Source organism: Toxotes jaculatrix, chromosome 20, assembly GCF_017976425.1.
Source record: "Toxotes jaculatrix isolate fToxJac2 chromosome 20, fToxJac2.pri, whole genome shotgun sequence".
NCBI classification, from domain to species: Eukaryota; Metazoa; Chordata; class Actinopteri; family Toxotidae; genus Toxotes; species Toxotes jaculatrix.
The window spans coordinates 9976037-10001843 of record NC_054413.1 but is presented as its reverse complement, the minus strand read 5'-3'; the positions used below and the strand labels follow the sequence as shown (position 1 = coordinate 10001843).

The 25807-nt window shown below is 41.1% G+C and overlaps 1 protein-coding gene across 1 annotated transcript in view; it reads left to right on the top strand.

Annotated features, from left to right (window-relative positions):
• Positions 1-24862, top strand: part of jph1a (junctophilin 1a) — a 31620-nt gene extending 6758 nt beyond the window's left edge. Inside the window, exons 4-7 of the mRNA XM_041065610.1 lie at positions 13700-13818; positions 20888-21621; positions 22109-22205; positions 22360-24862. Coding sequence (XP_040921544.1) covers positions 13700-13818; positions 20888-21621; positions 22109-22189 — 934 coding nt within the window. The 3' untranslated portion in view covers positions 22190-22205; positions 22360-24862. The remainder of the gene's footprint in view (positions 1-13699; positions 13819-20887; positions 21622-22108; positions 22206-22359) is intronic.
• The last annotated feature ends 945 nt before the right edge of the window (positions 24863-25807 follow it).

Below are 25807 nucleotides of genomic sequence, written 5' to 3'. Positions count from 1 at the left end.
TACACCATTATGCTTCTCCCCATAAAGCCTCTTTGTCACGGATCAGCAGTTTAGGTATCCTGTTAGCTCAGGGATGTGTTCACTCTTTATTCTACAGTAATGACCTTTACTATACCCTAACTTTCCTGTCCCTCCCTATGCTTTCTTATAAAAGCATGATGTGCTAACATTACCCTAAAAAAGCTACAAGGGACAGAAATACAATAACACTTACATATTAGTTTAAATTCAAGAAATTACGGCTTATTTCAAATGAGATATGTGTTGATTTTCCTGTATTGTTTTATCTGACTTCTCTTCTCTTAGGTTAAGTTGATAAAGCACGCTTTCCCAATACTGCTAAGAATGATAAAAATGCATAAACAAACCTAGTGTAAGCCAGTCATTGGAATGAAGGTGGGGTGTGTTTTTCCATTTGATAGCACTGTTTGCTCTGTTGGCTCGAGCGAATGCTAACCAACACCCAATATGCAGCTTCTCAGGAATAGAAGAGATATTTATATGAGGTTTATTTTTTTTTCCTTCCTAGCAATCAGCACAAAAAGCTGAGACTAATGATATCCAGGAATGTTTCAAGTGTTTACCAGCCCTTTTTTTTTTTTTTTGTACCGCCACCATAGATGCGGCTTTACAGATTGGAAGCCAAGAAATTGGAGAAACTTTGGTGGTGATCCCAGTTTGGGATTTCTGGCATGATATAATTGAAAGTGGAACTTCTGCACACATGAACTTAAGTTGACATGTGCATGAGAAAACAGCTGTAGTTTTATTCAAAACTCTGTTTTCACTGAGACATTTTTTAGATTATTATGCTTAAAATATTATATGATTAAAAAAAGTATACAGTTATAACTAAAAGTCAAGTACAACATACATACCATAATTATAATTTTATATATAAAATAATATAATTTTATAGATAAAGACATTGTCCTAAATCCTTGAGATATTTTTTCAGAATCACAGATTTAATATAGTGTAAATTGTGTGTACCAAGAAAGGCATGTTTGGGTGTAAGAACTAGTTGGAGAATTTCTCTCCCATTATTACTTTAAGCAGTTTGGCTATAAGTACAGAGTATTTTGAATGACAGAAAAAAATGTGACAATGTCACAATACAATCTATTACTTTTTCTCAAATTGAATTTGAATTCATTTCTGTTCTCATAAGAAACTGGACACTGTACATGTTAGCAGAAAGACATTAGGTTCACATGTGCACAAGTATCCATGTACTATCCCTCCCTCTCTCTCTCTCTCTCTCTCTCTCTCACACACACACACACACACACACTCTTCTATCTATATACATTTGCTTAATCAGAAACCACCTCCCTCTACACAGGAACACCTCACGCACATACACTAACACACACGCACACTCCCTTAGACAAACACATACTGTCAGAGTGCGCGAGGTGTGTGCTGCTCTGCTAGTGTGTCAGCAGTGAGTACTGACTAAATAAGGCAAGGCATCAGTTGGCTTATCAGCACCAGCCAGGAATATATACCCGTCCCACCACTGATATAGCAGCCCGCCATCTCACTCGCACTATCATCTCTCCCCAAATGTGTGTGTGTGCACATGTGTGTGTCCATGTAAATGGGAGGAAAAGATTTAAAGAGAACAGGAGAACCTGTCTGTGTGTTTGGATGTGAGTGATGAGATAAGGTTCCTATCTTTTGGCAAGAGAACAGAGAAAGTGTGTGTGGTGCGTTTGTGTCCAGGGGTGTTTGTTTATCACCTGCTGTGGGATGACCTCAGCCACTCGCCACCTGCCCTTTCTGGAGAGAGTTATAGATCAGCCTGTGTTTCAACATGTGAACAAAATAATCCCAACACTCAGTACATCATGTAAGGTTCCATCTTGGCTGTCCCTCGATGGCGATGACTTCTTCTGCTTGAAATAGGAGCTGAGCTGCAATTGGGTTAAACTTTTCTGCGTCTGTGCATGCATGTTTGATCTTGGTGATGGTGCCACCTCTTATGGAAGTTTTATGAAGTGGCGCCACACACCTTTCTTAAGTATGTCAAATTTGTCACTTTATGAAGTGACAAAATGTACAGTAGCAATGAGGCACGAAGCTTACAGTAACTGTAACTGCAGAAAGGACTGCCAGCCATCTGAATCACGAGTCAGAGTAAAGCAAGCCACATCATACAGTATATTTATCCCCCGACATGGCTCATATTTACGGCAATGTGATAGTGTGAGGTAACTCGACATTTATTGCTGACAGAATCAAATGCTCATGCACACGCACACACACACACACACGAAATAACCCTCCACATGTGTTTTATATTATGTGTATCAGTAACATTAATAACCTGAGCCATTGCCAGCTGGTACATATGAAAGAGCTATAAATAATGTAGCTGCTGCAATGGCACATGCATTATGAGTTAGTCGAACAGTTTTTAAATGACCTACAGCTCAATCAAATTACAGGTGTAATGTAATCTTATTCTGTACTTCACCACATTATCATTGCATAAAGTCATAGACTGCAGCCTGAAGGACATCAGTGGATGAAACCACAGAAGAAGTTTAAGTAGCGATAAGCCAGTCTTTACTGACCTGTGAAGACTTAATTCAATAATGAGTGATGGGTTATATTTGAAATCATTATCTCTGCCTTTGGAAGGATAAATTCTGTTATTGATTTTGTTCCACTAGGGTATGCATTTCATGAAACCAGATCCTTCATGTGCATTAAACTCCATATAACATCCCAGCAGCTCTAGTTCTAGGCTCCAGACTCAAACATCTCAAAAACTTGTGGACTGATTGGCATCAGGATGAGTACATTTCCCTCTACTGCCGTCATCAGGTCAAAAGTTTGATTTGTCCAGTACTTTACTGGTTTACGGCCAAATGCCTGCAAAACCACTGACATACCCATCAGCCTCAGCTGTACTTTGCATTTTGTCCTAATTAGCAAATATTAGCGTATTAACACAGAAGAGACCAACAAGGTGAACGTGGCAAATTATTACGTTCTACATATCAGCATGTTAACATTGAAGTTGTGAGCCTATCAGCATGTTGACATTAGCGCTTAGCTCAAAGCACCACCTAGGTACAGCCACACCGAGCCTCTAACATGACTAACTCATTGCACAGTCCTTCCAGTATTTATTTAACAGCCGAAAAAACAAAGAGAACTAAAACCACATGAAGAATAGAACACAAGAATAGATGTAACAAATTATGACAGCATAACCAACACAGAGGAAAGCATAAACAATATGCACCAAATAAGTAGCTCATTAGATTCTAGTTAAAGTTCATTACCCACTGCAAAAAAATTCTTGTACAGACAAGACACTAGATAATGGAGAATAAAAGTCTGATGCAGGTGGTCAGATGCATCTGTTGCTGTTGATACATCTCATGATGCCATAGCTCAGTGAGCAGGAATAATGTATTGAGATGCTGTATAAACAAAAAAAATAGATGCTTTGTCAAAGTGAAAGTTAAAAGCCATATTTCTTTCCATTTCTGTCTTAATATTTTTCCTCTGGTGGGAGACAGAAAGGTGAGAGGAGGAAGGAGATGTTTGGCAAAAATCCATCTTTAGCCTCCTCTTTAAAAAGAGGAGGGTGAAGGATATAAGCTGTGTGTGTAGATGTAGACTAAATTTACTGATTTACAGTTACACTCCATGAAAGCTTTGCTCTGGAGGGAGTAGAGGCCTGTGGGAAATGGCTGTGTGTAAATGTGAGCGAACCGCTGGGCTGTGTCGACAGCGCCGGCGATGGGATTGGGTTTCACCGACATGCCATCACACTGTGGTGCTGTGGCTTGTAATCTTTCTGAGAATGGCACATATTTCTGCAGCATCTCAAGAAAGACTGGGATGAGTCAGCCAGGCAGGCGGGCAGGCGGGCAGAGGGTGGGAGTCATGTGGAGTCCAAGGCTGTGATAAGGAGGTTAACACATGTAGTGGTTGACCTGCAGTCATTAAAAAAGCAAAAGTACTCCTTGTGCAGCTGGTTTTATCCACTCCTCCATTTCACACTATTTCACAACCTTTCCTTGACTTTTGTTTATGAAGAATTTCTTACATTGAATTGCTCTTATTATTAAACCCCAAATGAGATGCACTGTTTTTTTTCTGATTTCTTCATTTCTCTGTGTCAATTGTGTACGTAACAGAGGTTGATGAGAGTTAGACTCAGAGTAATGGGTTAAATATTGCATTATACACAGAGTGATTTGAGATGTGCAAGAAATAACGAATGCAAGGAAGCGTTTCTGTTTGCAAGTAAGCTCTCCCAGGATTTCCTCCTCTGTGTGTGCTCATGTGTGTTTGCTGTCCTCCTGAGAATTTCCCTGTGACGTGACAGGATATCACATAGAAATCCCAGATGTCGGTGTGCAGTGGTGTGTAATTCTTTGCACCTTTTCAATAGCAGTTTACATCATTTTATATTGGTATACATGTTAATACTCATACACATGTGCAAAATGTTAGGAACAATGGCTCTGAGTCCAGGCAAAAGTCACTGGGTTTTAAGTCTATAACAAAGTTATGGCAATTAGGTTGAAGGCTCTGCCAAAGGTGCTAAAGCTCAACATCAGGAAGACGTCCTTCAGTGTTATATGTAAGTTATTGTTCATGTTGTGCTCTGTGCACTGATTTGCAGCCTATAAGACAATGCTTGACCTGCTTCAGAAGCATCATCACTGGAAGGAAAGAAACCTGTTAAGTCCTCAAAATAGTGTCCATGGCATGTAGACTGTGACTGTGGCAGTGTCTTTTTAAATGTACACTAAGGAGGCAAACCGTCTTTTAACAGTAAAACTGACCATAGCTAAAATGACAAATGGGGATGTTTGTTTTCTGCCTAATTTAATACAGCAAATCAATGTTATTCACGTCACGTCACGAGGCTACCCAAGAATGAGTGATATGATTGATATATCATTCAACCCTGTTCATACGTGCATTAAATATCCATGATCAACAGACATAAAATATCAATAATTTATATGTGTTATATCTTAAAGAAATAAAGAATGGTACCAATGCCATAATAGGAGGCGTCTGTTTATCTAAGGCACAGAGAACAGTAAGTAATTTCAGTTTGTGTTGCCTGAAGTAACTCTTAAAATCTGCCTGTTTTTTTTTTTTTTTTTTTTTGACACAGCAGCGTGTCTTTAACCTCTGGATCATAATGTACCCCGCTAAATCTGTTCAGCCACTCTGATTGGCTAGCTAGGCCGCTTTCACTCCAGATGTTCGCGGATTGGATTATGGAATTATCACTTCTCTTGCTGATTCAGAGAATTGCTTCTCCACACCGACTCTTGTAATCACATGCATAGATGATACCGTATTCGTGATGCATTTTGTTTAGGATTTAGGAGACTGGAATCTGTTTAACTGAGGAGAAGATGGCTATGCAGTGAGGACATTTCATCCTTCACTGTCACCTTCTCTTGGATTATATTGTTGAAATGATGCAGAACTTGACACATGCGTCATTAAAAGTTGCAGCTGATGATAATGATGCATTATGGTATAACTGTTTTTCAGAATAGCTGACTTTCTAAATCACTATTAGTGTTGTTTTTTTTTTGTTGTTTTTTTTTTGTTTGTTTTTTTGTTTTTGTTTTTTGTTTTGTTTTGTTTTTTTGCACATTTTCTCATTAGTTCATGAAATAACCATACCAGATAGAGTGTGTAAAGATTGCATCACAATTTTTCAGCAGTGGGCAGATGTAACCTAATACTAATTCTCCTTTTGGCTTTGCACTGAAGAGGAAATTGATGGTTGTGTGTATATGATTGTGTGTGAGAGAGCTTGTGTGTTTGTGTGTGTGCTGACAGTGGGGTGAATGGTGGCAGGAGATTGGAGGAGAGAGAGCACAGACCATAATTAAAACTATTCCTTAAGCTCAAGTGGTTGCCAGGCAATGTGACCTTTACTCACACAGGTTCAGCTTCACATGATGAGCCTCGTAGTTAAATGAGACACACCATGGAGTAGCTGTTTGTATGTGTGCGTGCGTGCGTGTTTGTGTGTGTGTGTGTGTGTGTGTGTGTGTGTGTGTGTGTGTGTGTGTGTGTGTGTGTGTGTGTGTGTGTGTGTTTCTCTGAATCCATATACCGCCTTGTTTTCTGCCCGGTTGTAATCCTTTACACTACATCATTCTGTTTAAGTGCATATACATTAATCCAGTGTGAAAAGAGTTGTGTTGTGTATGTGTGTCCATGAGCGTCCATGACAATTTATGTGCTTGTGTGTGCGTATGCAAGATTACATCCTTACAGTACAGTGTGTAGTGTGGGTTTGTTCATTTGCAAATTCATTAATACAGCCCAGATGCCTGGTTGGACAGCTTGCTCAAGAGTCTCTGGTGGTTACCATGGTTACTGCCTCACAGCCGTCATCATCATGTCAGCCATTTGTTGATTTTCTTTATAAAGTAGCAGAGTGAAGAGGCGCTGTTAGTTTAACGTTGTGTTTATGCATCCTTGAAGCCTTGTGTGATGCGTCTGGTTCCAACTTGAGATTAACAACACAGTATGCACCATTATTACAAAGGCTAAACTATGGAGTCACCTTGATGTTATAATGTAAACACAGTAAATAGTCTGTCCCTCAATGACAATGATTCCCAGTTCCCAGAAGGCCTCATTATAGCACATCTCAGTAATTGTCCTTTTCAAGTTCTAATGCTGATTTTAGTGTGTGTGTGTGTGTGTGTGTGTGTGTGTGTGTGTGTGTGTGTGTGTGTGTGTGTGTGTGTGTGTGTGTGTGTGTGTGTGTGTGTCTGAAAGGTAGCTCATTTTTCATTTTTCTAGGTCAAAAGCTTCTGTGTGCATGTGTGTCTGCATGTGCATATGTTGCGTACTGTTTGCATAGTAATGTGACAGCATGTCTTGATTTGCATCAGTTGGAGACCTGTGTGTGTGTGTGTCTGTGGATACAGTATGTGTGCAAGTGTGACGCAGTACAACCCCAGGTTAAGTTGCTGAAATTGTCAACTCTTTGGTTCCCTGGGTAACGGCAGCTTGTGAGTGTGAAAGCAGAAAGATCCTCCTTCTAACTGCAACACAAGAACTGGAGATCAGGTTCTGAGGTTCATCTTGAGTTGAGACTATTCAATTAAATCATATGAATATATTAATATAGTTTTAAGAAATAGTCTTTTCCCTAATTTCATTTTAGTACTGAAACAAGACAGAAAATTAATAAACAAGAATTTGCTTATCTCATAAACATTTAAGTCACACAGAAATGCTAAATATTCCTTTCTGTTTTATAGCCAAGAATTATATTAATTGCCTCTGCTTTCTAATAAAGATTTAGGAGCATGCTTGGTGAACTGAGTGCCTTTAGCATGAAAACTACTTAGAGCTCAGATTATTTCTTTATTCTTGGTTCTATGCATTTTTGCTGTTGTTGTTGCAGAAATCAAATACTTTTTTGTTTAGATAATATTAATTCTCGAAGCCACGCTGGTTTGATTGACAGGTGTCTCAGCTTTACTTGTTGCTGTTTCCTCATCCCTCCTCAGGATTTTTTGCCAATAGTAGTATAATCAAATCCAAGCTTCAAAATGTCACAGGTACATCCCCGTTTTTCTGCAGTGTATATGATTTAGCCACCGTCAGCCCCTCCCCCTGTGTGTTATTAGCTGTATCAGCTGTGGCCATGTTTCACTAGCAGTGTTGACACAAAGAGCGCGGAGCTGAGGTCTGAATCCCTGCCATTGCCCTTCACCAAAACCAGAGGGATCATCTCAGCAAGGGATTGTGTGTCACTCTCTCAACGCACCCATCAGGACTCATTTCAGCACTCAGAGCTTGAAACATGTACCACAACATAGACATGCACAGTGTTTATTATAATACAATATGAATTGCTGTATAATAATACAGCAATTCAGAGAATGCATATTCACAGTAGTTTGTACTACATCTACATCTACTTCACACACTAAAAACCTGATGCAGGGACATAGACGCACCTGTGACCATGTGTTTTTGCCAGGTGAGGTCTCAGGGGAGGGTTCAGTGCAGAGCTCCTGAATAGAGAACACCAGTCGGAGATTAGGTCTGTTTGTAATCCACAGTAAAAAATGTCAGTAGAGTTCGGGGATTTTTTTCCCCCCCCTGTTTAATGAAAACAGATTCTACTCATTGCTGTTCCCAGAAATGAAGCCCGTGTTTCGGAACAGGTTTTCGGTCTGTCTCTATGGCCTTTGCATCATGAGCAAAACATGATAAATGCATTATTTAGGGATAAATAAAAATGGGTGCTGCAACACTCTTACGCCTGTATGCTAAATATGAAGGTGGAACCAGTAGGTGATTAGCTTAATGTAACCCCAGTTCGTCAGAGACAAACTAGCTGTTTCCTCCTGCTTCCTGTTTTTATGCTTTGTTAAACTAGCTCTCTGCTGGCTCTAGCTTCACATTTAGCACAGAAACATGGGTGATACAAATCAAATCAATCAAAAGTCAAAGTTTTCATCCAGGCATTGTCATACAGTGCCTAAAAGAAATACACAGTCAGTTTGTCCCCATCATTTTTCTGTCATCTGTCTTTTTCTTCTGAAATCTGACAGGTCTATTCATTACTCCACAAAATCATGTTTTTTTTCCTGCTCATTGTCCCGTTTCCCTGCACCCTGCCTTTTGCTTTCAACCTTGCATGTGTTTTCCATATTGTCGCACTCTGCTCCATTTCTTCAAGTGCCTGTACCTAACATTTTCTGTTGCAGTGCTCTGTATATTTGTGTTTGCCAAGTTAAGTTGTTTCTTACTCTGTTTAATCTTTGTTTTTTGCATGTTCAGGTGAAATGTGAAAAAAAAACCATTCAGGTTTCTTATTCAGAAAGCATAGTATTTTGCTGGGCCAGTCATAAGACTAGAGAAAATTCAATAAGCCTAACTGATCTTAGGCGCTGCTTTTTCTATTTTTAGAATGCATATTTTTACTTTTACTGAAAGGAGTAGCTGGATAGAAAGGAGAAAGAAAAGGGAATGAGCCCAGAGCCCCATCTTGCCAAATCACCCGGATGTTCTGAGATGTGAAATGCTTAAAGTTCACTGCATGCTATCTGTTTAACATGACCATGCTCGATATTCTCATTATACAGTACAACAGCTCTCTGTTCAGGATAAAGTTAGCTTATCTCATAATAGCAGCCATTTCTCCCATTTAAAGCCTCGTTTTCTGCAGCCATTGTCCCCACCACCACCACTGCGGCCCCTGTTGATGTGAACCCAGACCTCATCCCAGGAATAATTCCTGAATAATTTCAGAGTCGGTTTTAGCTAACCACTAATGGCGTTAGTCATGCTTGAGTAATCCTGAATTAGCACCAGCCGGGAATTCAATAGCAGGCCTGCATGGATTTAAGAGATATGTGCAGGGCAAGCTAAGTGCTAATTTGTGCAGAGTTTCTGTGATATTTTCTGCTGCTACTTTGGACCTGAGGACTGTCTGGGCAAGATACAGGGCAGTCATTTCTGTTGATGTGTATCCTTTCACAGAGCACGTCTTTGCAATCAGAGCAGGTGCATCACTGCCCAAATGGAGCATGTTCTTGAAATACAGCTCTTGATTCATAATAGTAGTCTTCTCTTGGTAGTGGGTGATGAAAGAGAGTGATGGAGTTTAACACAAAATTGTTGAGTGCTGATGTTTACCACAGGCAAGGTCAAGATTCATCTTCTATCTTATTATATACTGTACCAGTCAGCATTCCAGTTACTGAGCTCGGACCAAGGGGGAGGGGGAATGGGACAGTGTGATGGAGCTAAGGAAGATAAGGAAAAGAGAAAAGGGAGGGCAGGGGATGTGTATTTGAAGAAGCAAAGAGGGGTAGAGGGGACCAAGAGGCGAAAGGGGGGCGGGGGCAGAACTGTGTCAGCATATGTGAGGGGAGATTCTTCAAATAGGCCATAGCCTGGGGAGTGATGGACTCAAGCTTCACTCTGAGGAATTTGCACACACACGACACACAATAACACACAACACGGGCACATAATGGAGATACACACACAGTGTATCCTGTGGGAGTCCGAGGTATGACAAACCTTAAAGGAGGATGCACCGTGCTGCATTGGGAGCTGGGGTTTGAAATTTAACCCTACAGTAAAATTAGAGAGGCTGAGATGCATACCTCAGCAGTTCTAAATAACCAGGAGTCTTCAGAGGGGCAATCTGTCTCACTCCCTGTCCCTCTCTCTCCAACTCTGTCTTTCTCTCCTTTCCATTTCCATACCTTTTCTCTTCTTTGGTTTTCTCACCGCCATCCTCTATCTCAAACACACACAGACACACATTCCACAGAGAGAAAGAGCATCAGCCACACTGGCTGCCAAACTGACTCAACACTTTTTCGCACAATTTGTTTGTCACAGTGATGAAAAAGCCATGGATCTCACAAGCCTGTCATCAGTCTCATCTCTCCAATGGAGTCTCCATCCAAGAGGAGTTGCTTCAAAGTCCTTCTACACTTTCTTTCTTTTTTTTTTTCCAAATTTCTACAAACCGCTGAGTGTGTGTTTGTGTGATATTTGCATTTGTGCCAGCAGGTGTGTTTATGGATTCAAATACCTTGATTTGCTTGGACCCATCCCGAGTGCTCAACCAGACCGGAGCACCTGCAGAGCCCAAAACTAGACGTGAACAGGTGTTGCTTTATATTCAGAGGCAGATCGACCTCAAGTAGGGAGGTTATGGACTGTCTGACAAGTTATAGGACTAAAAACTTTTCAAAGGTCAATCATGAGCTTGCATATTGTTGTTTACCCAGACTTTTTGCTTTGAATGTGTTACAGACAAGACAATTTGATATATAGTTAGACCTAAAAATGAAAGTGTTTATGTCTTTGTATGTGCTTTGTGTCTTTAACATTGTATTGCAGTAACTGGTAGAGTGGCACTGTACATATTGAGCCAATCACTCTTAAAGCTGCTACAACTGATATATATTTTTTTTATTAATAATAGATTCAATTAGAACCTGTAATGGGATAAGGCTGCTCATAGTGACAAACCCACAGAGGATTATCATCTGACTCAGCAAACTCAACTCAGTTTCGTTCCCTCATAGGAAGCATTTTACCATCTTTCAGCTCCTTGTTTTGGTTTCGCAGCTGCACCTATTTGATTCACTCTCACAGTTCTCGTTAGTTAGTTTTTAGCCAAAGCAGACAGCTGCTGTTGGTGATAAATCTCTGATAAACCAACCTCATGCTCTCTACTGAACAGCAAACTGCACAAAGTTAGTGGCTACCTAGTGAACACAGTGTAGCGTTTAGCAGCTAAAGAGCCAGATAGTTCCCTTAGGACTTGGTGAAAGCTAAGACAGAGCTAAAAGGAGAGTGAATATTATACTGGTGGGTGGAATGTGTTAGATTTGGACACTAGTTGGAATAAAATGCCTATAAGATAAAATCTACTGATGCCAGCGAGAAATCCAACCAACCCTTTCGTCTCTCCGCTCCACATGCCCATGTTTTCTCGCCTTCCATTTCACTCTCCTCTTGTCCCACTGCTCTGTCACACCTCTACCCCCATCATTCTCTGCCTGTCACCTCCCACCACCAGACATCCTGTCTGGGAACAGTCTACATCGCTTCCTGATTCTGCCCGTGACTTAATGTCCACTCTACCTAAAGGGAACTGTTAAGATCCTTAGAATATGTCATGGGCATGCTGTCCACATTTATGACACATTCATGCCTCCTTTCACTTGGCTGCACATTTCACACATTTCATAAATAGACACATGTATGCCCTTGTGCATACATGTGCATGTGCTTGCATGTGTAGCAAGTGGATGTCTGAAGTATACATGTCAGCAGTGTGATGTAACTGGAATGCCTTAATGTCAGTTTTTTAACAGTGACGTGCTTTTAAGTAAGGCCATGAACCCGTACCTGCTTTTAGCCACACTACTGGAATTCCTACGTTTGTAATAATTCATGGAAAGAAGCAAAGCATTGTGTGTGTTATGCTGTTTGTTGCTGTTTTTAAATTCTTAAATCTGCAGCTGGTCAGAGGTTTCCAGAGGCTGTGCTCTTCTTAAACATGGCCAGAACGTGTCCTTTGTCTGAGGGTGACGCAGGGACTTATTTCTGGAGAGGAAACAGCCCATCTCTCCTGCCAGCATATGGCCCCCTCATGCATTTTAATATCTCACTGTCCCAGCCCATCAAAAACAGGACAGCCCAGAGTCCAAGGACAGAGAAGTAGTCTGAAATAGAGACATCTGTCCGTTGGGGTCACTCTGACAGAAAGACAGAGGAAGGGAGGGAGAGAGGCAGGGAGGGAGAGAGGCAGGGGAGGAGTGGGGATGCGGGGGGATGAAGAAGGATCGAAAAAAGAAAAACCAGCAGCATTGATTGAAAGGGAGAAGGGATGGTTAAAGAAAGAGGGAGCGGAAGATGGATGAGTGGGGTTAAGCAGGGCACAAGGCACAGCTGTCAATACTTACAGTGATACTTGGACAACCCATCTGGATCATTGCATTCCATGTTGCACTGTCATGTGTTGTTTGAGCATTTTCTGTCAGGGCTCCACTCACTATCTGTTCATGCACATGTGACTAATCCACTGGCTTTAGCTGATGCATGTCATAATGTTGCATAATTAGGTCTTTTTTGAAGGAAATCTGGTGGCAGCAGCGGCAACATCCTCCCTCCCCAGTATTCTTCTATATTCATAGGTCTCAGTATCTGTGTGTTTGCATGAGTACAAGCATGTGTTCACATACGCATCTCTTAGTGCAGTTTTCAAGGGATTTGTTAAGCAGGTCGACCCCTGTTTCTGTCTGTCTCACCATGGTACACATTCATAATACCTCTCAGTACTAATGCTAAGCTCACATTGATCCCAAAACACATTACTCTTCTGTCTTTTCGTTTTTTGAGCATCAGCATAATTTAGCAGATGTGGATGCAAGCTTTTCTCATGCTGGCTTGGCTATGTTTTATTTATCTATTTATTTCCTTGTGCTCACTGTAGATGGATGATGATAGAGTTGGATTAAAAGCACCTTCCAATGTGAGCCCCCTAAGGTTCCCACAGGTCTTGAAAGATCTTAGAATTTTTTTTTTCTTTTGCTTTACATAGTATCAGCCATCTCAAATACATTTTTTTCTGCTGCAGGCTCACATGTGATTTAAACCTAAGCCTTCACTGCACCACCTGCTGTTTATCACATATGATATGATATGATATGATGTATCATATCATATATGTGTTGACGTGCGCCTCTGGGGCACTGTTCTGTTGTGGTCTAGCAGCAGCAGTGCAGTGCTCCAGACTGGATTAAGGTTTTGCCTGGATATGGCTGCGTTCCATTTGGAAAATCAGGATTTGGATTTGAGATAGAAGCACAAGGGGAGGTGTTACGTTATCCCCAAGAGGGACAGGCCGAGTGACACAGCTCAAAGATGAGGAGAGAGAGGGCGGGTTGGAGGAGGAGCAAGAAAGAGAAAAAGAAAATAGATGGACGCTTTTGTGTCAACTGTGATCTTGACAGGAAGTGTCATGGACAACATGGTAGCATGCATAGTCACAAACCAATGACTTTTAAACTGAATTATCCTAGAAAAAATTTAAATGTGTTTGTGTATATTTCTGTGCAGTTATCTCCCACAGCTCCTTTATGTTTTTACCTCTGTGCAACTTAAAAATTGTGTTTTTGTGTTTCTCCAGAACGGCCCATGCCAGGACAAAAAGTGAGGCTGCAGACCAGGCCGCTATCTCTGCTGTGCACGACTCGGAAATTGCCAGGGCGGTTGCTAGGGAGCTCTCCCCCAACTTCTACCAACCAGGTAACCTTCAAGGACACGCCTCCATACACACCACATGTCTCTGTTTTGTAAAGCATGTTCCCAGTGGCAAAGTGTAGACATCACACATCCTTAGTGAGAGTATGTGCTTAGTCCCTCTTGATACTTTTCCACTGTCTCAATAACTTACACTGCTTGTGCACTGAAGATTCAAGGAGGTGTCACTGCGCTTGGTGAAATACAATACTTTGACTATTTCAACTAGCTAAATTTGCATGAATGTTTGACTCGCTGTGCGTGCAAGCATGGTTTTAGACAAGGGTTTCAGACATTACAGACATGACTGACCCAGAGATGTAACTGCAGTCATAGCTGACTGTTACAAGGGCCTTGAGAGGGGCTTTAACGCGAATGGTTCACTCCCAACAGCGCTGAATTTATCCAGCCAAGCTATTCTAAAACCCTCTGTCACTTCCACCATCACTTTTTTTTTTTTTTTTTATTTTAGCTACAGCATCCTCAAGCAACCAACTTGTCCATTCAAACCATGTTGTTAGGAATTGGGTAACTGCTAAGAGGTTGGGTACTTTGTATGAATAATGATGTTTGCACAGTTTTAGAGTCGTTTACACAGACTGTGTCTGAGTCAGTAATGAGCTTGTTCTGGGTGTACAAAAGCGTAGGGTTCTGGTGTTCCAGGACTGTAATCGAAGACTAGAGGTATTGAGGATGATTTCCAACACCACAATGAAGGACTGTGTTTGTGCTGAAACAAAGCAGAGCCTGCTTGAAGCAGACTACTGTATTCTGGATAGAAGCCTTGTCTTTGCTCTCAAAGGCCTGTTGTAACAGCTCTGAAATACTTGCTAAAATTTGCAGCCATAAACTCTGCCAAAAAAAAGTGTGAGAGCAAAATGTTTCTGTTTTTTTAAGGGCGATTTTTTTTTTTTTAAGATCAGATCAAACTTGTGCTTAAGTAGAATGTAGAAATGGCTTACAGGTACATGAGAGGTGGTAAAGGAGACCTACGAAGGGCTCTTGCACCTAATACCAAGCAGTTCTCATCTTTCTTCTGCCTGAAGGTTTAACAGGCACTCTGCCATACTATACAGCAGCTCACAGCTTAGACTGTCGACTCAACTCTGTTTAGTTCATTTACAAGGTAAGCTGAGTTTTACAAGGAAATGCCGGACATATGATACTGCATAAATAGTGAGATCCCTTTTGGTTAAAGAGCAGTGCTCCAGGTGGGGTCAGAGGTGGAACACAGGGAGACAGAGAGGGCAAAGATCACACCAGAAACTATTTAAATGTTATTTTTGACTGTTCATTGACTCATTTTTTTGCAGTCTGGGTTGATTCTGGTTCATTTTTCTGGGATTTACAAATTTATACCATGTTTCATTGTTGCTTTCTTTTTCATTTTTACATGTGACTTCAGGAGAAATGGGTCAGTCAAGCGTTCATCTACTAATGAGAATAGACAGTATTTGGTTGTAGGTTGAATTTATTTAAAACTGTTACAGTTGTTGCTTAGATGGATAGGCTCTAATAATATTACTCAAAAATGGTTGTGGAATTACTAGGTCATACTTTTTTTGTGTATTTTTATTTGCAGTGTGAGATGTATACCAGCATTGCCTCTTCCAATGCATGGAATATATTTAGGCCTATGAGCTAGCCGAACTTGGGCCCTTGCCAAAGGCCACCACAAAATAGTGGGTGACAAATAGATTGACAATGGGACCCATTCAAGCATGTCCCTCTACTAAGCCACAGAAATGGCCAGCCCAGGCCAGAGACATCCTGCGGCTTGTTTGTGTTGTGGAAAACAGTGGTCATGCTTGGCAAGCCGGATGATGACCAGGTTCACAAGTCTGTGCGGAGAATGTTCTTGCCTTAAAAGTCAGATCATGAATGAGAGAGTGGACAATGTCATAATAATGTGCAGCGCAGGGCAACATCTGAGCCACAGCATTTAAATGTTGGGTTATGTGAGCATACGCCTGGTAAGCCTAGGTAAGCTAGACAGGCACCTGTAATAAGCCAAATCCATTTTCCATAATATATTTATATTCCATAAATTAGCTTTACTTTTAGTTTCTGAAAGTCTTCTATTATCCCAGAATGTACAGTAAGAGCAGTTTGGGGAATCCAGAGTGGCCTTCTTCAATGTTTATTGCTGGTTCACTCTGTCCTGTGGCAGGTTATATCATGTTTGAGTGCAAACAGTTTCCCCTATTTGCAGCATCCTGGCAAAATCGCCGCAGGTAACGAAAAAATGTACCATGCACTGTGAAAAACTGTACTAAGTCAGAGTGGAATCAGGTTTTTTCTTTGTTGATCACCTTGACTGTCCTGGTGTTACCGTTGAACAAAGTCGTTCAATCTGGGGACCAAGAATTAAAAGTAATTTGTATGACTTTTCCAGACTAATCTGCCTTGCTTCCTCAATGTCTACCTCTACAGTGGAAATATTCTCACTTACCCCCTTCCCTCAGCTTCTAATAAGTCCTCTAGGGTAACAACCAGGGGTCTAAACCCCTTGTTGTTTGTAATTGGCATTTCAGACTCATAGCAGATTATCACCCAGATTGGGAGTGTACACTTCAAAAGGGAAGAGAGGGTCACAGGGAACAGGACCCTGACCTTTATGATTGGTTCACACACACCACCCTGGAGGGGGAGCAGCGAGGGTTAGCTGGGCGTGGCCTGAGGCCGTGACGTTAATTGGGCTATATTTGGTGCCGATGTGCGCTCACTGGGGTCTAATGGAGACATAGCTGAAATCCTTACGCACTGAGAGGAGCTCGGCCCCACGCTCGCCCCTCTCAGTGGCTGACGGAGAGCAGCTGTCCCTTCCTTCAGCCGGTGACTGGAGGAGGGGTTTGGTGGGGGCCCAGCAGGGATCCCACTCCGCCCTGTTTGACCCAGTCAAGGTACACTCAGACCAGGTGGAACCATAAAAGCCAGGACCTGTCAGGGCTGAAAACCAGACACGAGCAGGTGCTACTTTATATTCATGACAGCAGGTGTCAAGTACATTTCAAGACAGTAGTTCAGATGAAGTGTTAGGTTATTCTGCAACTTCTTATTACTTTCAAGGATACAGAATACAAATTATGTTAAGAAACTGCTAATCAGATCGTTTTATAAACAGATTTCAAAGGCATTTTTTAATCTTTCCCACTTGTAGTAGTCAGTTCAAAAATGAGGGGACACTACATTCACATAATGAAATACTACTGTGTCAGCCCTTTATGATAGAAGTAGAAGTGGTCTGTTTTTCCAGCGTGCACTGTCTCCTTCAATCAAATGTCAGTTAATGTGAGGCCTTTAATGTTGGTCTTTGCATGTGGCCACTTGCATACAAAGCACGGGACGAAAATTATTACACAGACAATGTGGCATAGTTTATTTGCATGTGTGTGTATGAGTGCAAATGTATGTGAGTATACACTCAATCCTACCACGATGTAGCCTGTGGTACTGTTGAACTGTACTGCACTATGTTCACAGGTGTTCCTATAATTTTGTACACCTCATTCAAATCAATAAAGGTTGGCCTAACAGCAAACACACGTCTTTGTATACTGCAGCACTGCAGTACTGCTGCATTCAACAATACTATAAACTGCAGCCTTAAAATGGTAGTACAGTTGAATCAGTAACTCTTAAACCTAGTTTTACCAAAAACCAAATATTATAACCTTCATGAAGGAGGATTTATTGCAGGACTACTGTATTAGGCTGCGTTAGCTTTAGCTTGGTGTTCCTAATAAACTGAAAACTGAGTGTGTGTGTGTGTGTTCGCGTGCTGCAGTCGTAGATGTAATCTGGGCAAACAATGACGGCTCCCCCCCTGCCCATCTGCCAGTGTGAGTAGGAGGAAGAAAGAGAAAATCTAAAAAGCTGCAAATTGAGTCATGAATCTTAAATAAAAAAGTGCAGAGAACATGCTGAGACCACAACCCACAGAACAGACTAATACATATAGAATACAATATATGAATAATAGAATGTGAATAAAATAAAACATAACCAAATGCATCATAAATAAAGAACACAAATGCAAATGCTTCTCAGTACCACTTGGAAGGCATGTTATTTATTATACTTGACACATAAACACAGTGAAACACTTAAGCAGAGACCTTGCCTTGGGAAATATATATTTCTGTCACTGGTAACTTCCCTATGCATTTGACAAGAACGTAAAGGCGAAGCAGCAGCCAAGACTTGTCATCATTCACGTGGCAACAATAGCTTTGGGTCAGTGTTTGCTTGTCAGAGCTTCATGAACACAAGGATTCAAATGGTAAATTCCCTATTTAGCCAAAGATGCTGGATGCCCGTTGAACTTCAGGGTTCAGAACATTACATTATAAGCTACTCTCCCCAAGAATCTTCAGCTGATGATCCAGTCTGATGCACAGTGGCAACAGATGTGATAACTGCACATAATGTGCTCCTTCCACACACACACACGCACACACGCACGCACGCACGCACACACACACACACACACACACACACACATCCACGCATGTACACACAAACTCAGGTCCCATTGAAGCCCCCCTCTCATTACTGCTGTTTGTCTCACATTAAGGTCAGTTGGAGTTAGGCTTAAACAGCCGATCTGTTGTGTTTTGTGCGAGTATACTGTATGATCATGTGCTGTGCATGTGTGAGTGTGTGTGTGTGTGTGTTTTGCAAAGAGTGCACTGGAGCAGAAAATGTGCCATGGATTAACATGAAGAGAACTGGCAACCTACAGCTTAAACAAAGGCTTGTGTTCTAATAACCTCAAAGAGACAATGAGGAGGATAGAAGAGACAGATATGGTGTATATTACATCTGAGCTTGTCTTGCTAAGAATGAAAATCTTGATAAGTGCACATAATTTACATTTGACAAAACTCAATTCTATAAATGCTGAAATGCAGATCTTTATTTGTGCTTATTTTGGTTTTGTGTTGACTATTTTTGTCTTGGTCATGACTATTGCCATCCATGGCCTATTTTAGTGACCCTCTTAGGAAGCCTGTAGTCTCAGCTGAGTTGATCAATGTTCAGAGGAAAGAAACACCACGGCCATTTGGGTAATTGAGTCCCGGTACATGTTCCAGCTGACCTAACAAGATTCCTTGGTAGAGTATGTCTAATAAATCTTCACTCACTCGTCACAAGAGGACTCACACTTGCTCAGATATCTACAAAACAACCACACAAGAGTTCAAATAATATGGAACATTCAAATATTAGATTATGTGTTTCGCAGTATACTATCAGACAATTAAGCACTTTAATTAAACTACATGAATTCTGCAGGGTTTGTGAAGTTTAACATGGCTGCAGAAGTGTAGCGCAAGTCCTGTGCGAGTGTGAGACTAGGGGTCATTTTAGTGCCGAGAACCATTCAGAAAATGCCTGGAACCTCTCGCAGGAATCTGTCCCCAAACAGAGTGAAACTGCCCGGGCCCGCCCATGAAGCCCTAACTCTTATTGAGTTATGGTGTGAAATTAAGCTCGGCAGATATATTAAGCCCCGCAGATGTTCAAATGTCCCCCTGTCTCTTTGTAGTGGGTCTTATTGGTTGTGGCAGTTATGAAACAAATTAGGAATGCCATGCAGCTGAAAAATACTTTGGGCTTATGCGTACTGAGGCCCAAAAGATTATGCTGTAAGACCGTTTACCCTGATGTGGGATTGGATGCATTTGTTCCCTTCTGGATTTGATGTTTGCATAATTGTTCCTAGAAGTGATAAGTGTGAAATCTAAATCAATATTAATTCTTTTCCTTTGAACTTTAGTGTTCAAACTTCATAGGTGGCATACATACGCTGTAAAAGACATCTTGTAAATTCTTTAGATTGATCTATCAGATAAACCTTTTTCCCAACCCAAAAACTGAATCAGTGCTGATAGCATCAACATGAATTCATTAGAATCAGATCACCTTACACATTACACCTTATATAGTATCTAATAATGGTTAAAATTTCCTTGTACATATACATATAAAATCAATTTTCTCTATAATTTCTAAATTTCTTAGTCTGTATTTCAAAATGGCTATATGAGATGCGGAGGATCCTTTTCTGGTCATACCATCTGATGCACTTCAAACAAAGCAGCATTGTCCCTGTCTTAGTCACTCTGACACCGTCTAATTTAGGCGACGCGGAAAAAAAAATAACAGGCAAACAAAGAGCCTGATGTCTCCAATAAATATTAATTCAGCACAGAACAAAAGCACAGATAAAGTGTCATTTTTCTCACATGCGAAAAGGCATTTACATTCAGATGTGGGCATTATTGTTCACACGTTAGAGGACCTAATGTCCATGATGAAGATTCAAAACACAGGCAAGACCTCAGTCCGTAATCTAGTGATGGAGAGAAAGAAAGAAAGTAGCCAGTAGTATGAGGCTACCCAGACCAAAAAAAGGGGGCATTATTGCTCCTTAGATCAAGTCTTAATCTACTCAGCCATGTTGGCTTGATGCTAAGAATTCGTGCGACAAGGGCCTTTCCAGGAAAACAACAACATACTGATAAAAGAGAAGGACTGATGACAAAGATGAGCCTGCAGAGGAGGCTTCCTTTGTGAAATGGTGTTTGTGACCCTGCATTAATCAGTCTCTTTCTCCCTGTCTCCCTCTCTCCCACCCCTCCTTTCCTCTTTGCAGAATGATTGCATATATAATGTTTACTCATGAATATTTTATTTGAAAGTAACGTAATGCTTAGGGCCAGCTTTAGTTTAAATCTAGCTGCTTGTGGTGCCAGTATCTGGTCAGGCAGAATGGAGAGACCATAAGAATACTCCGTTCTTCTAAACTGGGTTTTTGGACAGTGGTAGATTCTGTTAGCTTTGGAAAGAACCAGGTTAGCTCATTCCCCCTTTTCCAGTTTTGGTAATTAGTTAAGCTCGCTGGTTGCTGGTATTCTTTCTTGTACAGACATGAAAATTGATATCAGTCTTCTCATCGAATTCTCTCAAATATGCGAGAGGCACAAATGTGTGTGATGCAGGTGCACAGGCGTATCTGTCTGTGGATTATCTGTTATGTTAATGTGTGTCACCTCTGTCACCTCTGCAGGACCGGACTACATAAAACAACAGTTAAAGGAGCCTGTGGAAATTAAAGAGGTCCCTGTAGAAATCAAGGACAGCTCCCCCAGAGATTCTCCTCACTTTTACCGCAAAGGTACAACTCCTCCCCACTCCCCTGTGACCAGTTCTGGAGCCACACCTCCCCCCTCGCCTCACTCCAGCAAGAAGAAAGGTCAGCTTGCCAACAGCACTAGCCGCAAAACCAGCAAAGAGGAAAAACCGTCCCACAAATCAAGCAAAGAAGAAAAGTCAAGTCACAAGACCAGTAAGGATGAGCGGTCTAGTAGAAAGCTGAGTAAAGAGGAGAGGCTGTCCGTCACTGATGGCCCCAAAAGTTCTCATGTGCACGTCGAGGCTCCACCTAAACCTGCTAAAGTTCAACAGCCTACCCCAGCATCCGCCCCTCCTCCACATCCTCCTTCAATTCCAGTCAACGGCCAGCTCCACTCTGAATACCACAGTTACTATGTCAAGGCCCCTACAAGGGTCCCTCCACCCCCAGACCCTGAGGAGGATCTAGAGGAAGAGCCTAGTGCCATGGCCCTGGCGCGTATGCCACCACAACCCCCTAGGTCCTTTAGTACCCCCACTCCTAAGCCTGCCTCCATACGGGAGAGCAAGAGCGACCAGAAACTCAGGAAGCAGGATTCCCTAAAGCCAAAGAGCCTCGCAGACACAAAGAAAGCCAGTATGGAGATTGCAGAAAGTACGGAAGAAACAGTAAGTATCAGTGATAGGACAGGTAAAAAAAAGTTTCGTCTGTACAGAAAATATCTGTCTTTGAGCACCTCCATAGCTCAGTAATCAACACGTGATACCTTGCATGTTTAACTGGAAACAAAAATAGAAAAATCCAAATGTCTAAAGCAATGATTTGTAATTTTACAGATGGTTCAGAGCTGCACTATTTTTTCTAATCTGCTCTTTATTTCCTGGACTAACTTAAAGTAAGCTAAGCTAAAAGGAAGTTGACTCCAGCTTCACATTTACAATACAGACGAGAGAGTGGTATTAGTCTCCTCTTTTGTAAAGAGTGTCTTACCCAAAGTGTTGATATATTCCTTTAATGCCACCTAGTTCATTCTATTCTAATGGTTCTTTATAATCCTGATGTGTGAACTGAGACACAGACAGTACAGAAATTTTGATGTTGTTGTAGATTGTTGTATGACATCGGATCTTTATCACAATGTTATTTTTTTTGCAGGGTCCTAACTCGATCCTTGTTGCTATGGTAATGCTGTTGAATATTGGCCTTGCAATTATATTTGTCCATTTTCTGACATGATGATGCTGTTTCTCAGGTAAGTTCCTTCATTTTTCCCAGACACTTTTACTCATTTACAAAAATGAATGAGGAACACACACATTAAGATGAAACTATGTCCTGTGCCACAATGTGTGCCTGAAATGTGACAAGCAGCCAATTAAATCCAAACAAACTCTTTTATGATGCAGTGAAACCATGGCAACCGGTACAGTTGCATCGCCGGCCTTGAAAAATGAAAATGGCGCCAGTGAGGCATGGGGGTGGCCGTAGGTGTTTGGGAATCAGCGTGACACCGAAGAGAATCAGGAGGAAGGCATCACTAACACCAACCTGTCATGGGCCTTCTTTAGGGCCAGCCCCGTGAATTAGCACTCCTTTGGCTTCTCTAAAAGCTGAGGTGAAATGTCGTGTCTAGTGAGATAAAAAAAAAAAGAATAAAAATAAAAAATGTTTAAAAATGCAACCAAACATACACAGTCTGGAAAAAGAAGTAATTGAAACCCACACGTGTGCTGATCCAAGCGCTGGTCTCTGTAGCCCACTCCCACTGCCTTGGCAGAGGTTGCGGTGGGCTGACGGACTTTGCTGGAAGAGTGTGGAGATGCACTTTTAGATGACGGGAGCAAACAGCTGCCTTTCTATTTTGCCATCTGACGTTTTGATGGGGAGATGTGAGCCCGGCGGCCCGGGGGTTGGGGAGGAGGACAGTCGCAGCGGGAGCGTGCTCAGGTGTTCGGAGCATTTTCTGGGCTTCACACCACTCTTGCAACAGGAAACTGGGCATGACCGTTGCCAGCAGTCAGTGCTAGCACGGTCACTAGCCAGTCTTACTCGGTTAACCCAATCATCACCACAGCTTTCTCGAGCTCTGTCCATTGTTACCCAGGATACACTGCTTTGAAACACTCCCCGTGCATGGTACAGTTTTAACATTTTGTTTTTGTTTGTTTTCTGTTCTATCGTAACTTTTTTTGTTTTGTTTTGTTCATTGTTGTTCTCTGAATGTTGGTTACCTGCAGTCATACGCTTGTAGTTGAAAAGGAACATTTTCACCTCAGAATGAGTGAAAAAATTTGTTTTCCCTTTTGTTTAGAATTTTTACTCATTTCTAACAACTGAGTTGTAATTTGACATTACACATTCATGTTAGTGAAAGTGCAATATGTTTTATTTGTTCAAAAGAAAGCTTATAGTATATTTTGCCAAAAAAAAAAAAAAAACGGGAGGGTTGTACTATTATTTTAAAAAAAATCCTATGTTCCATTTATTTAGCCAAACTCTCACAATTTGAATATGCTTGATTGGAGAGAGTGTTGATTACCAGCTAGCATTGTGTTTAGAAAGGAGGTTGAGAGTGAAGTAGCAAATGTCTTATGTTATTTATTAAACCAGAAGGAAAACTATTTCACGCCTAGACCACTTTGCTTGAATTCCTTCATCCTATTCTTTGCTTTCATTGTTTTTAATACACCACTAAGACACAAAGACGCAGTGCACACAGCTGCTTCTGTAGGCCCAGCAGTTCTTGCATGCTTGTGAGACTGGATCAGGACAGTCTTGTGGATGGTGGAAGTTGAATTTATTCAGGTTGAGGCCATGGGGAATGTGGCACCAGGGATAAGGAGAGATGCCTTTATAAAAGTCTTTAACAGTACTACTGTTTACCTCAGAAAAAAAAAAACAGATGAGGAGGGGGGGTGGGGGGAAGAGATGCCATCCTTGTCTTAACTTTGTTGTGTGGGGGGACACTCTGACTGTTGTCATCACCTAAATCATGCTTGCCTCATCGTAGCTGTTTGTAGTCTTTGTTGCAGGTATGGCATGAGTTTCTTTGACTTTAAAAGTGGTTATTTATATGGCAGACATTTACTGTCATCACTATGAAGATTAATTATTTATTCATTGTACAACTGATGTGTTTGTGAACATTGGTCATCCTAAAAAGGGCTTTAATATGGCTAATAAGGGTTTCTTTGCTGCAGCTCAGTTTTGAAGATCAACTTGACTACAGTAGATTCTGTTCCAAAATGAGCAGCACGTTACATTTGGAGAACGCTTCAGTCAGTTAGATGTTTGCAAACTGTCCGTGTTACCACTAGAAAACTAACCACTGAAATCTATACAATAGAAAACAGACCAAGAAGATATTACTGAACAACATTAAATTCTTTACCCTTTCTTTGCCCTCTTTCTTTTTGGTTTCCCTGTCTTCACATGAGCATGGTGAAGACTGGAGTTTCGGAAGAGGGTTTAACAGAACAGCCTGTTTATGGGATATTTTTGAAATGCAACATTGCATGTTGGAGACATTTATATATAGATTATTATATACTATTTGTAAGGATTTTTACAGAGCACAATCCAGAATCTGGTATGAGTTGGTATTTTTCTAACAATTTGCACACCTGTATTTTGACAATGAATATAACTTGTTTGTAATTGGTAATGTAATGCACATATGATAATGTTTGACAGTGGAAAAAAAAACTTTATTTCTAATTGGTTGTACTGTATGTACCATTTGGGGATGTGAAAGGCAGATGTACTTGTTTGAGTATTTTAGGAAATAACGAGGAACTGCGGGAGACTTTTGATATCTCAAGGTTCATGTTACCCCACTGATTTGTGCAAAGTCTTTGGAGATGAAGTTATGTGTATAACAATAAAGATGTTATGCCTTGTTAAATGAAATTTTGTTTATTTCTGGTATTCTTATTCTCTTACAGCACAGACGTCACCGCCAGAAGTCATGATTTGATACACTGATTTTTTTTTTTAATAAATCAAATACATTACTCACCTAAGGGTTCCAGTGTGAACATAAACACCATATAACAAAACATGATACAAATAATACACAGCATGTGCAACACAATGAGTATTATACCTCAAAGCCTCTTATTAATGGAACATATACGGTTACACTGACCTAAAATCTAAAGATGGATTTGAATTGATGGAAGGAAGGATTTTCACTTGTCTTAAAAGAATGTTTTAAATTCCAGTCTCATGTTCACTTGTATGTATCTCTGAGGTTCATCGTCTCAACTGTTCTTAGCCTCCTAGCAATGATGGCCTCATGGTGACCTTCTCATAATGAGATCCGGGGGGAAAAGACCAGGCATGAAATCAAAGTATCTTCGTCGGGGTCTCACATTAGCGGTGCAAGCACAGGCAGGTGCCCCAGTTTGTCTTGGGTCAGTTTGTACTGTTTCCACTGCTGATCAGCGCCGGATTAGTATAGTGTTACACCAGCAGCGGCACCTGCCTGGAATCGGCGACGCCATGTCATGCACTTGCTGTGCCCTCTGCCCCGACGCCAGCAGACGCTGCAAAACCTGCGGGGACTTTTCTCACCTTACTCTCTTTTACATTACAGCTTTCGGTTGTCTTCAGAATTGATTGGACTAGCAGTAACTTCATTCATATTTGTTTTTTTAATTTAAAAAATCATATGACAAGTATCCACATTAAATATATTTCTCTTGCAGGTTTAAAATTATCAAATGCCATTATGGTAGTGGAAAGGAATATTCTGGATAGTGTATAATCCTGGCACTTAAAACCCCTATGTGAAGCCGAACTTGTCAGTAATAGTATAGAATATCTCTGTTACTATTCTGATGTGTCACAGCG